Source organism: Mustelus asterias, chromosome 4, assembly GCF_964213995.1.
Source record: "Mustelus asterias chromosome 4, sMusAst1.hap1.1, whole genome shotgun sequence".
NCBI lineage: Eukaryota > Metazoa > Chordata > Chondrichthyes > Carcharhiniformes > Triakidae > Mustelus > Mustelus asterias.
In genome coordinates this window covers 28,322,831-28,335,497 of record NC_135804.1, presented here as the reverse complement: position 1 = coordinate 28,335,497, position 12,667 = coordinate 28,322,831, and the positions used below count along the sequence as shown (strand labels likewise).

Here is a 12,667-nt window from a genome sequence, read left to right as displayed (position 1 = left end):
GAAGTTTCATGAAGAGAAAATGTTCCTTACTGCATTACTTGTTGAAGGGTGAAAATCCTTATCAAATTGTACCATGGGCTGCTCTTTATTTTTCTTATTTTCCACAGAATTTCAAATGTTTTTATTGACTTTGCATCATTTATTTACTTTCCGCAATCTCCCTCCTTCATTAAAATGGTCACCACTAAAGGCCATGGAATTTCATGTAGCTTTCCAGACTAATAAAATCCAAAAGCTGAGGTCTGTCGAGTTCCCTGGAACATGGCATTACCTGTTTTCTGGATGAGATGGCCCCCTTGCTTGTCCGGCTGGAAGATTGTGAGCTGTTACTTTCTGTCCCGGGGCGCTCCTTCCAACGTTCCGTTCCTGTCTCAACTTGGTTTGGAAGAGGACTGAGGAAAAGGACTCGCCCAATCAGACCGTACAGCACTGTGGCCACAATCAGGGGTATCACATAGAAGATGGTGAAGTCAATGAAGTAGATGGGCAAGTATAGATTCCTGGAGACTTTGTAGCCGCACTCGGCATTCTGCCTGCTATTGATGTTGATATCCACCAAGAAAAACCACAGCATGCAGTAGAAGGAGGTAATTACCCAGAGAAATGCTAGGATTTTCTTAGCTCTGGAGACAGTGCACATGAACTGGGCTTTTATTGGATGGCAGATGGCGATGTATCTTTCCACTGTGAATGCTGTGATGGAACATGATGACACATTAATGCCCAAGTATTGGAGGTAGGTAATACCCAGGCAGCCTGCATGCCCATAGATCCATTCCTCAATCAGACTGTCAGAAATATTGGGTAACCCAGCAGCCACCAGGACCATCAGGTCAGCCACAGCAAGACTGACCAGGTAACAGTTGGTTGGGGTTCGCATGTGTCTGGCAGTCAGAACCACCAGGACCACCATAATATTCCCGATGATCCCAGTTCCACAAATGGCCAACACCAACAGCACCGAGGCAGCCTTGTACTCTATGGATTTGTAAATCAAGTCTGTCCCTGCGGAAGCTGCATTTGCCAGGGAGATATTAGTGGGGGTCAGAAATCTACTCACGTTTTTCATAGTGGAAAAATAAGTCTTTCTTTCTCAAGGTTAAGAGGAGATAAAGGGTTTAACTTGGATGATGATGTTTCTGTGGCCCCACTGAGTGCTGAAAAATAAGCAGTTGCCATTATTTACACTCAATATATTTTCTTCAAGACGACATTATTAATATACACACGCCATACCAAAGTTGTTCACTTGTCTATCGCAAACTGATTACTTAACCCCTGAAAACTGAAAGACTTTCAAAAAGCATTTGCTGACGTTCCTAAAAACATCTTGAAAAATGATTGCTTCATGGATACCTAAAGATTGACTTTATGTTAAAAAAAGAGAACTTTCAAAGATTTGTTCAAATGTAATGCATTTGGAATCTATTTTAAAACAGAATCTTGGTGCATTCTTCTGTTACTGCTTCATTCATCAAGGTGTGATTAATGTATTTATTCCTTTACTATATAAATACGATGATTCTGAAATCTACTAACTCGTATGTCCGTTCAGCTGTTTATATCCACTGGCATTTTTTAATACATTTATTCCATTCCAGGATGTTGAATATTGTTGATTTTAGTTTCCTATAATAAATGGTTAGTTAGTAAATTATTAATGTGAGCATCCATGGTGAGTTGTTGATTCAAAATCGCAACTTTAGCATACAGTCACACATAAGCATCTCACATATAATTAACAATTAATTAGATTTAAAACAAAAACAGCTAAAAACGGATTAGCTGAAGGTAGCTAACATCTCGGATTATCAACTTCCCTTCATGCTGGGAGATAATGCTAATACATTTGAAAAGAAATTATCCATATCCCTACTTGCAACTGTCTTCCTTTTTATTTTACAAGCAATGCAGTTAGTATTTCAATCAAGCGATTAAGGAATATAATCTGCATAATCAACAGTCTAGATTTTCAAATTGTAAACTATGTTTATTTGATGTATTTTGTAAGCTTCATTAGTCAGTTTTTAATTTACTGTACATGAACATTATTCATTTTTAAGATTTGGAATAGAAGGTTCTTGTCAGTTTCCTTCTTTCAAACTTGCACTTTTCCCCAAATTAATAGTTTTCTAAGTAATAGCATACCTTAAAATAAGATCCACTGCATTGGGAGCAGTCGCTTTCTGAAAAGATTTGTGTGTATATCCTTGATTTCTGTACCTGGTGAGGCAGGGTTTTATGGAGAAAGACTGCAGAGCCCCCTGTAGAAGACTTGTTACAATATTGTAGGCAACCAGCTCAGAAGTGGGTTGATATAGTCCCTTCAATCAGCCACTAGTCACATGCTTTTGATCTGAATTTATATTTGTAACCATAGTTACACAGCTTATATGCTTCCATGGTTACACTGCTTATATTCTTCCGCGTAATTCAACAATTTAGTCATCCAATGCCCATCAACTTCGAATCACATTGACTTTAGCACAATGTGGCTATTAAGTCTTTCTTTTCCTTTTGCTACTGCGGCGCCAAAGCTGGTTTCTAATCTCATTGTTTAGTTGCAAATTATTATACATGCATTATATAATTATTTTGGTAAATTCTTTGATGATATTTCTATAATATGAGATGCTTTTAGTAAATAGACAACCTGTTGAACTTATTGAAGCTGCTGTTTTGCCTTCCCCCATGTATTACATTGCAGATAATTACATGGTGCACAGACTGATACCATTCATCATCCACTGTTTGATTTCACAGAACTTTCTGACGATCTGATTCATTAATTAGTTTACAAAATAACCTTAAATGGAGTAACAGCAATAATAAAGACCCACATTTACCAGTGAAGAAGTTAATATATATTTTTCTAGTCATTTTAGAGATCTGTTTTGAAAGGCCTTTGTGGTGACATGAATTGCTGTAGTTAAATTCCTTCATTGATTATTTAACCCTTTTGGGTACTGCGTGTTATTTCCAAACTATGTGCATGTTTTCTATAATATTGTAATGAATTGCATCTTCCTTGATTTTAGCTGCTGTTGAGAAAAATGTTAATCATAAAAACTGGTTTGCTGTCAATATGAATAATTCATTATAAGATTCAATTCTGATCAGTCAAAAACTAATTAAGCCTCCCTGGAAATAGTCCTCACTCTCTGATGCAATATCCTAACGAGGAATTTGTGCTTCTGCACCTTTATTTTGTTTGTACACGTAAGTAAATCTCACCAAATATGGGCGGCACGGTGGCACAGTGGTTAGCACTGCTGCCTCACAACGCCTGGGACCCGGTTTCAATTCCGGCCTTGGGTGACTGTCTGTGTGGAGTTTGCACATTCTCCCTGTGTCTGTGTGGGTTTCCTCCGGCGCTCCGGTTTCCTCCCACACGCCAAAGATGTGCAGGTTAGTTTGATTGGCCATGCTAAATTGCCCCTGAGTGTCAGGCGGATTAGTAGGGTAGATACGTGGGGTTAAGGGGACAGGGCTTGGGTGGGATTGTTGTCAGCGCAGACTCGATGGGCTGAATGGCCTCCTTCGCACTGTAGGGATTCTATGATTCTAAATATCTGCCCAATATGGATTGACCTGGTATGCAAAGGGGGTATGCAGACCTGCTCGCCAGCCAGGCTGAAACAGCAGTTCACAGGAGCAGAATGGAGATCGTTCAGGTTGTCTGCTTCTCTTCCCCAGTCTAGCCTGTTCCCCAGTGACCCTGAAGAGGGAGCAAGCAGTGTCTGTGAGACTGCTCGAAGACTTCCGTGAGGGCAGTGGGCACTGCAGGATGTTCATTGTATAACTGACAGATGTAATACTGCTTTAGTTTAGATCTCTGTTAGTTCAATTAGACAGCACGGGTTAGGTTACTGTTAATAGTACCTTCTTAATGAGGGCACATTTGGAACTGAGTCTTTGTACAGTGCCACTTTTACCAATTTAATTAACAAAGGCATAATCTATTGGAAACTGAAGTTTATAGCACCGAATAAAAGAGAGAGTGGAGAGGAGAACAATGGCTGAAAGGTGGTGACCAGATAATCTTTTTACAGGGAGGCAACTTAATTGTTTTAATATTCTGAAAACAGATTTTTTTCTTTATTTACTGTGATGGGATAAATCGGCTGGATTTAAGCAGGATTTGTCTTCAGTAATTCTATTCTTTTAGCAAGGTAACATTATCATACATTGATTGAAATATTGAATCATTTTAAAATTAAACTTTTCTATTCCCCATTTACTTCCATATTCTGTAAATCTGACATTCTGAAATTGGACTTTATTTGCTATTGCTCCATATTTATTGTTATTCATACCTATCCCAAAAGTCCATCATATACTTAGAGCACAGTTGACAGCAGACGTTCGTTTCTGAAATCAATTCTGTTTCTCTGTGATTATTTTTCAGTTCCTTCCTGACCTTTTTGCTGAACAGAAGACAATTCACTGGCACACATTCTCAAGAGCTTCTCACTGCACCGGTTGCAAAGTCGGTGGCTAGCAGACACTGGAAAACAGCTGGAAAAGCATAAAGGCAGTAACATACTCGGACACACATTCCCTTGGAGTAATCCACAGTGAGCTAGGATTACACTGAGTGCAAAAGAAGGAAAAAAGAACGGGCTTCTGTTTTTTATGAACAAAGGAAATGCTACTTGGGACCTCAGTAACAAATGAAAATGGCGAACCTCTCTGCATCAACTAAATGTACTTCGAAGGAATTTCATGCAGTGCATTGGGTGAGGTAGGGGAGTCTAAAACTAGAGGGCATAGGTTTAAGGTGAGAGGGGAGAGATACAAAGGGTCCAGAGGGGCAATTTTTTCACACAGGGTGGTGAGTATTTATCTCCAACATAGATGATTTGGATTATGAGGAGAGGCTGAGGAGATTGGGTTTGTACTCGTTGGAGTTTAGAAGGATGAGGGGGGATCTTATGGAGACTTATAAGATAATGCGGGGGCTGGATAGGGTGGAGGCGGAGAGATTCTTTCCACTTAGTAAGGAAGTTAAAACTAGAGGACACAGCCTCAAAATAAAGGGGGGTCGGTTTAAGACAGAGTTGAGGAGGAACTTCTTCTCCCAGAGGGTGGTGAATCTCTGGAATTCTCTGCCCACTGAGGTGGTGGAGGCTACCTCGCTGAATATGTTTAAAGCGCGGATGGATGGATTCCTGAGCGGTAAGGGAATTAAGGGTTATGGGGATCAGGCGGGTAAGTGGTACTGATCCACGTCAGATCAGCCATGATCTTATTGAATGGCGGGGCAGGCTCGAGGGGCTAGATGGCCTACTCCTGCTCCTATTTCTTATGTTCTTATGTTCTTATGAGTGTCTGGAACAAGCTGCCAGAGGGAGTAGCAGAGGCAAGTGCAATTTTGTCTTTTAAAAAGCATTTAGACGGTTACATAGGTAAGATGGGCATAGAGGGATATGGGCCAAACACAGGCATTGGGACTAGCTTAGGGATTTTAAAAAAAGGGGTGGCATAGACAAGCTGGGCAGAAGGGCCTGTTTCCTTGCTGTAAACCTCTATGACTCTATGACTCTAGGCCTCTTGCTCGAGACCTACAAGTTGCTAAGGCTCAGAAGGCTGCATATAGATTTATCTCCAACATAGATGATTGCATAGAGAATGACATGCATTTGCATCAATCATCATGTCATGGTAACAACTGAATGACATTTTTGAATAAATATATTGTGCTGGCTGTTTCATATGCAATTAGTGAAGCATTTAGACAAAACTTCACTTGTTAGAAACTAAAACAGAATGAACGTTACTCAGTTGTGTCAAACATTTTCTGACTAAGTCCCGTGAACCATCTCGAGTCTGGAAATTAATTTGACTGTTTCAGCACAGCTGCACTGTCACTGTGCCCTGGTAAAGAAGCTGCATTAACCAACCATTCAATTATACTTATCAATCTCTGTGTGAAGGGTGTCAGTTTAAGTACTATTATCAGGTGTTAGCCCTGGTCTCAGTGGTGGCATTCTTGGTTCTGAGTCAGAAGTACGTGGGTTTGCATCCCACTTCAGAGACTTGAGCAGATAATTGGTGCAATGCAGTACTGAGGGTTGCGTTTACAAAGTTGCTATCGAATGGGTGAAATCATTAAGGCCCCATCTGATCTCTCAGGACAAAGAAGCAGCAAAGGGATTCTGCCAGTGTTCCGGTCAATATTTGTCCCTGAGACCTATATTATGGGTCACATTGTCATCCAAGAGAAAAGGAAGCTTGACAGTAAGTGTGGAGCAGGGGTCATGGTGCATCATGGTGCACCATTACCTTGTGTCTGATCACAGTTATGCAGGCAGCCTGCAAAGTTCAAGCTAATTATAATGACTGTGGCACACAGCACAGCACTGAATGCACTGCTGAGTGGCTTGTGTCTCAGAGGGAGGCCCATGTTCAGGCAAGGCTAGCATTACTTAAAACTACTGTGAAAAGAGAAAATTAATTCAACTTTTCCGGTCGGTGACATCTCATTCTGATTGTCCGTTTCTCCCCCCTTGCTGCTGTCTGACTTGCTAAGTATTTCTATCATTTTAACTCAGATTTCCCACATGCGCGATATTTTTGCTTCTGTGTCACTGGAAGTTAACCTGCACTATTTCAAGCCAGACTGCACCTCTTGAGGGTGAAGTGTATTCTAAGCAGCTTCAGCAGCCAGAAATGATTACAGAAATATTGAAGTGTTGCAGGAATGTACAGAGATGGTGCAAAAGGCCACAGAGTACATCCCAGACTCAGCACTGAAGATGCACAGGGAGGGAGAGGTCTTCCTTCAGGGGGAAGGAGGCCGTCCAGACAGCTAGTGAGAAGTTGGTGAGAGTAGATATATTGTGGTGGTCAAAACCAGCGGTCTAACCCCTGGATGCAGTGCCAAAAGAAATTCAATGACCTCAAACAAATGGTCAAGTTCAGTGGCATTCATGCCACCTCCCATGAACCACACCACTAGCCTGGCACACTGCTCAATGCACCACACCCCCATCACTTCCTTAGCCACAATCTCTGTCAAACAAATTTTATATCTCATGTCCATAGCCTCCCCTCACATTTCAGCTTGTATACACACTGTCAACTATTCAACCGTGGCAGACTCGTCATCCAAATTCAATGCTCCAAATCCATTGAGAAGCTTCCCTTTTTTTCTCACAGGTAAGATGTTCCATTATAGGCACCAGCAGCAGCTAACTGGCAGGGGACAGCCAGTGGCCATGGAGGAGACAGAGAGGCCAGCACTATAAGCCATGGCCAGCAGCAGGGTGGAAGATGCCTGATCCACTGTCTCACAGCTCAGTTGACTTTCAGCCTACAATCTGCTGTAATGTTAAAGCTGCAGATGGTGTAACCGTGAACCTCTCACCTACACCCTTCCCTACCCCTACCCTGCCTTTGTGCCTTCTTGCTTTCAGATAACCAAGGACTACAGTTTGACCAGACAGTGATGTGGGAAGCTGACAGCTCAGAGGAAAAAAGGAGGAAGACACATTGTCACTCATGCCTGGTACAGCCTGGCAAGGGAGAATGGGTGTGTCAGTTCTCTGGAGGGCAAAGTAACAGAAGAGTTCCCCAGTGGAGTATATACAATGGGGGGATGTACAAAAAAGGCAAATGGATGACCATTCACATGGAAATGTTTGGTGCATTGACAGGCCTGTCAGAGAACTTACTATCGGTATAAGGGAGCATGAAAGAACCTGCCTCCAACTGCTTGGACTTCATGCAGAGCTGGGAGCTTTTCCATTCCAGCCTGGAGCTGGTTGCCAACTCCATTGAGAACACTTGTAAACCCAACCATGATACAATGTCTGATGGCCAGTGCCTCAGCTTCCTTTGTCGGACAAAAGTGAAGCCACACAATGTCTGAGTGCTGCACTGGAAGCTCAGGTTGAGGCAATGAGCCACATGTTCACAGTGATGCCAGTTCAGATGCTGCCAACTTGCAGGTTCTGACAGCAGGTCCAGCAATCTGTGCCTCGAGATATTACTGGAATTGCTAAGGCGCTGATATGGGGGAGAGGCAGTGGTTCTATGGACCCTGAATCTGTTCTCTCTCAGGATGAGAGCATTAGTACTCCCATCACTGCCAGTCTGCCACTGGCCCTGCTGTTGCCTGTCAGCCACACAGCCAGGCTGCTGTCAAAGATGGAGCAGTATGAAATACAAACTGAGCATGTTGGAAAAGCTCTACAGGTCTGGCAGCATCTGTGGACCCTCCTTCTCCAGTACTCCTCTGACCAAGAGTCATATGGATGCCAAATATAAATACTTTCTTTCTCTCTCCACAGTTGCTCCCAGACCTGCTGAGCTTTTCCTACATGCTCTGTTTTCATTTCAGATTTCCAGCATCTGCGGTGTTTTACTTTAATTTAGCTGCAGTCTGAAGTTGGGCCTTCTGGTCACAGAGTCGCTTGAGGGCATCCTGCAAGTCCATGTGCAGGCTCCTTCATTAAACAACTCAACCTCCCATCAGTCCTGCTGTAGCCACTGGGGTTACCTTGCATAGGAGCACTGCGCCAAGCAAAGGCAGGCGAGACAAACAGCAAGGAACATGGGTGAATCGATTATATAACGTTAGTATGAAATGGTTGTTTTGCTGTGACTTTTATCTTCAGGAATTTGGCCAAGAGGATGTTGTGCTGGTCCAAAACTGAGGAATGGACTACTCAACAATAGGGACCTGCGGTTGGATTCAGGGAAAACAGAGTCGATTAGGCATGGGCAAACAGCCCAAACTGAATGTGCTGGTTGCATCCTCCCTTCCTCCTTTGTGTCTTTTCCTCTTCTTCTTCCTACTCCTGCTGAAATCATCACCAAATCCACGGTGGCTGTGATGAACCACTGTAGTATTTTCTGTTTGTGTGATATTCCTGGACATGCCCCTGCTGCCTCAATCCGGGACTCCGCCCTTCTCTGGGTATAAAGGCGACTGCTCTCCGCCCCTTTTGCCTCAGTTCAGATTAGCTATTGGTTCGGGTGTGCTCCAATTCTTTCGTAAATAAAAGCCTGTTATTTCGCAACAACGAGTCTTTGCATAATCAATGGTGCATCAGTGGCTAAGCTGTGTCCTCCTGAATATAAGGTTGTGGAGAATGCAGCGCATTATCACTCCCTCTGGCGATTGGAGGAAGGTTCCTCCACAGCAGCCAAGGGAACAGGAACTTTTCTCCAGCACTCCAATTGTCAGCTCAGCGATGTTTCTTGTGGCAGAATGATTCTCATTTATATGAGTGTTGCCACAAGTGGATTTGTTGTGAGGGGACCATCAGGCAGGTATAGGACTGATAGCACGTGTTGCTAAGCAGTCGCCCTTTGGTTTAATGTAATGGCTGAAAGATTGATGAACAGTTGACTGGCACAGAATGAGTGCAATATGTCAGTGCTAGGATAGCTGACATTCACCGCCACGCCGTGCTGAGGGTTGTTACATATCTACTGCACAGGGAGTGAATGGCAACCTTTGCAGTTTAGGATGCATCTCAGCATTGAGATGCAGCACTCACAAAGCCACATGTCTGCTGTTGATGGCGCCCCACCTAATGGAAATGAGGAATGAGACCATTTGACCCATTGTGTCTGTGCCAGCTCCCTACGAGTACAACACATCTAGTCCCATTCTCTTACTTTTCCCTGTTACTCTGCAAACCTTTTCTTTTCAGATAATTGTATAACTCCCTTTTGTAAGCCGATCGAATCTGCCTCCACCACACTTTCAGGCAGTGCATTCAAGATTTTAGCCATTCACTGAAGCCCATAGACAAGACGACTACCCTGGCAAAGCCACTTGGGGGCACCTCCTGTTTCCTTCTGTTCAGAGGGTAGACAATGAGGTCTCCTCTCCTGGGCTACCCACCTCCTGGAGGCAATGATTGACAGCACACCATGAGCTACCAACTATGATTTCTGCTGGAAGAATCCTGCTGTATAGAAGTTGAGGACCACGGCCACCTTCATGGCCACTGGCAGTGCCACCCTTGCTTGGTTTTGTGGCTGCAGATCTGGTTCCAAGAGGTGGCAGATTTTGGTGACCACCTCCACGATGAATCACAGATAGTGGATCACAGCTCCTGGGGAGAGGTGCTTTCAGAAGACTCTACATTTAAATGGCTTCTGCTGAGTGGCCATCTCCCCCTCCAACTCCTCATCTTTTGGTTGCCTCTGCATCTTCTCCCTCCGTTAATAGGGCATCCAAAGTGGTGCAGCAAGTGGTGTACCCAGAGCTCCTGCAGTAGCATCAATGGATATGGGCCAAATGCAGGCACATGGGGTTAGCTTAGATGGGCATTCTGGTCAACATGGACCAGTTTGAGCTGAAAGGCCTGTCTCCATGCCGTAGATTCTATGAATACCCTCTCCATATACAGCACCAATCCCCGCAGCCTTCGCCAATCCCTCCAAACACTTCCAAAGCCTCAGACAGAACCAGTGGAAAGTGATGAACAACTAACCTGTAAATTGGCTGATGTTGCCTTCAAATAGCTGGTCTCTGTGCTGCTGAACATGAGTTTGAAAGATGGTGTTAGCTGGAGCAGTGGTGACTGATGCCAAATTAGATCCCTGACTGATGCCACAATCTGCCTGCTCAGCATTGTTTTGACACATGCCTATGCTGCTTGTGCCAATGCCCTTACCATGACGGCATTGGCACAGCCCATGCTGAAAGTAGGCGGAAGCAATATGGCTCCATTTTACATCTAAACTGGCATCAGCAATGCCAAATGTACCGGCAATACAGAGCCAAATACTGTGACCAATATTGGTGTAGTTATCCCATCACTTTTGTGGGCCATTGCTTTGTGCTACTTGGCTGCTGTTTCCTACATCACAACAATGATCGCATTTCAAAACAACTTCACTGGGTGTGAAGAAAAAGGCACTATAGCAATAGGGATTTTTTCTTTCTTAAGGCCCCAAAAGGGGTCTAGCAAATTCTAGGAATAAACATTTCCCCTACATGTCTTCAGTTTCATTTTTCTTCAATTGTTGTTAAATTGACTGATCCATAATGACTTCATTGGGTGCAGAAACTTCAGGCCTACTTCATCCCCAATACTCTGCCTCCCCTGAGGTGAGAGGACAAATGATTTGAGTTGGGGTTTGCTTCTCGTAAGGTGAGGGATTACCAATGCTGCAGACATTCATCACGGGTCAATAGAAAGCCCTAAGGGCCAAAATGTTTGTGGCTGGGGCCTGATCAGTTTATTGGTGCATCAAATGTTTGCATTCAGATTTTCTTTGAGTTCCAATTACTTTTCCACCACATTGACTTTAAAGGTGGGGGTTCCTGAGGAAATCCCACATCAATGAAGTCTGTGCAGCCAAGTACATCATGCATTATGAAAGGACAGTAAAGTGTCCTCAGTTTATTAATGGATTTTTCTTGCATTTGAGATAGGGTCGGCTCCAACAGGCACTGAGTTCCTGGTGATGCAAAGCCGATCAAATCAGCCAACATATGTCTGATGGTGGCTAAGCAGAGGATGCCTTGAAGAAGGGGGTGTTCAGAAAGATTTGCTGTGTGCCAGAGGAACATTCTGTCCTTTTACTATGGAATGCTTTCGATATTGTTGACTGCAACAGCAGAAGATAATTGGGGAAAATTAACAAGCGGAGCTGACAATTAACGCGGGATTTTATGGCCTCACTCGTCCCGAAACCGTAAAATCCCCCCCCCCCCCCACCCCTCCCCCCCCATCCCCCGCCGAGGTCAACGGGCTTTCCCATGCTCCGTCCCTTGGCCGCTCCGATTCCTGTGGCGGGCAAATTCCGGCTTTAAAGTCAGTCTGGCTATTAGCAATTGGGTCATTCGCGTTCACTGGTCTTTGCTGATCCTAAGTTTGGCCAAGTGCATTGCAAAGCCAGACACGGCTCTTGACACCATGGGCCAAAATGAATGAGCAGAATATGGATTCAAATGCAACCTAAGACAGGTCCACACTGGGTTCCTGTGGGATCTCCTGAGCTCTCAAATGTTCCGTACTTTCCTGTTGTCGTTGACAATGATTATATTGTTTTCATTTGTTGCAGAGGTGGTGATAGAGAGGGGCAGATCCCAGAATGTGTGAATATTTTCAAGGGGGGTGGCGTTTCCCACATAGAAAACATTGAAAACCATTGATTTTGTATAAATAAAATCATGCATTGACAAAATAATGTTACTGGCACTTTATATCTCTGTTATGGAACATTACTGATATTATTCTTAATATGCCTGACCTGTTGCCTGTACAATAATAATAATAATGTAACAACATAACTATGAGTAGTCGATTGTAAGATGCAGACGGATATTGTAACACTACAATTTACAGCTAATGTTAAAAGGTATTTTGCTATAATAGGATGATGGAAATTGATGGGTGGGGAGATTGGGGGTGGGGGGAGCGTGGGGAGCAAGTAGCCCATCTGGGCTGGATGGCCAGAGTGTGGTTCAATTCCCATTCTGGTTGAGGTAGATTTAGGATCTACCTCCAATGGTGGTTAGCACTGCTGCCTCACAGCGCAGGGACCCAGGTTAGATTCCCAGCTTGGGTCACTGTCTGTGCGAAGCCTGCACGTTCTCCCTGTGTCTGTGTGGATTTCCTTCAGGTGCTCCGGTTTCCTCCCACAGTCTGAAAAACGTGCTGGTTAGGTACATTGGCCATGCTAAATTCTCCCTCAG

The 12,667-nt window shown here is 43.9% G+C and overlaps 1 protein-coding gene across 1 annotated transcript in view; it reads right to left on the bottom strand.

The window, feature by feature from the left end:
- The window catches only part of LOC144492577 (thyrotropin-releasing hormone receptor-like), a 52,103-nt gene that overhangs the window by 13,412 nt on the left and 26,024 nt on the right, over positions 1-12,667 (bottom strand). The window contains exon 2 of the mRNA XM_078210732.1: positions 272-1,157. Within this exon, the coding sequence (XP_078066858.1) occupies positions 272-1,069 (798 nt within the window). The 5' untranslated portion in view covers positions 1,070-1,157. The remainder of the gene's footprint in view (positions 1-271; positions 1,158-12,667) is intronic.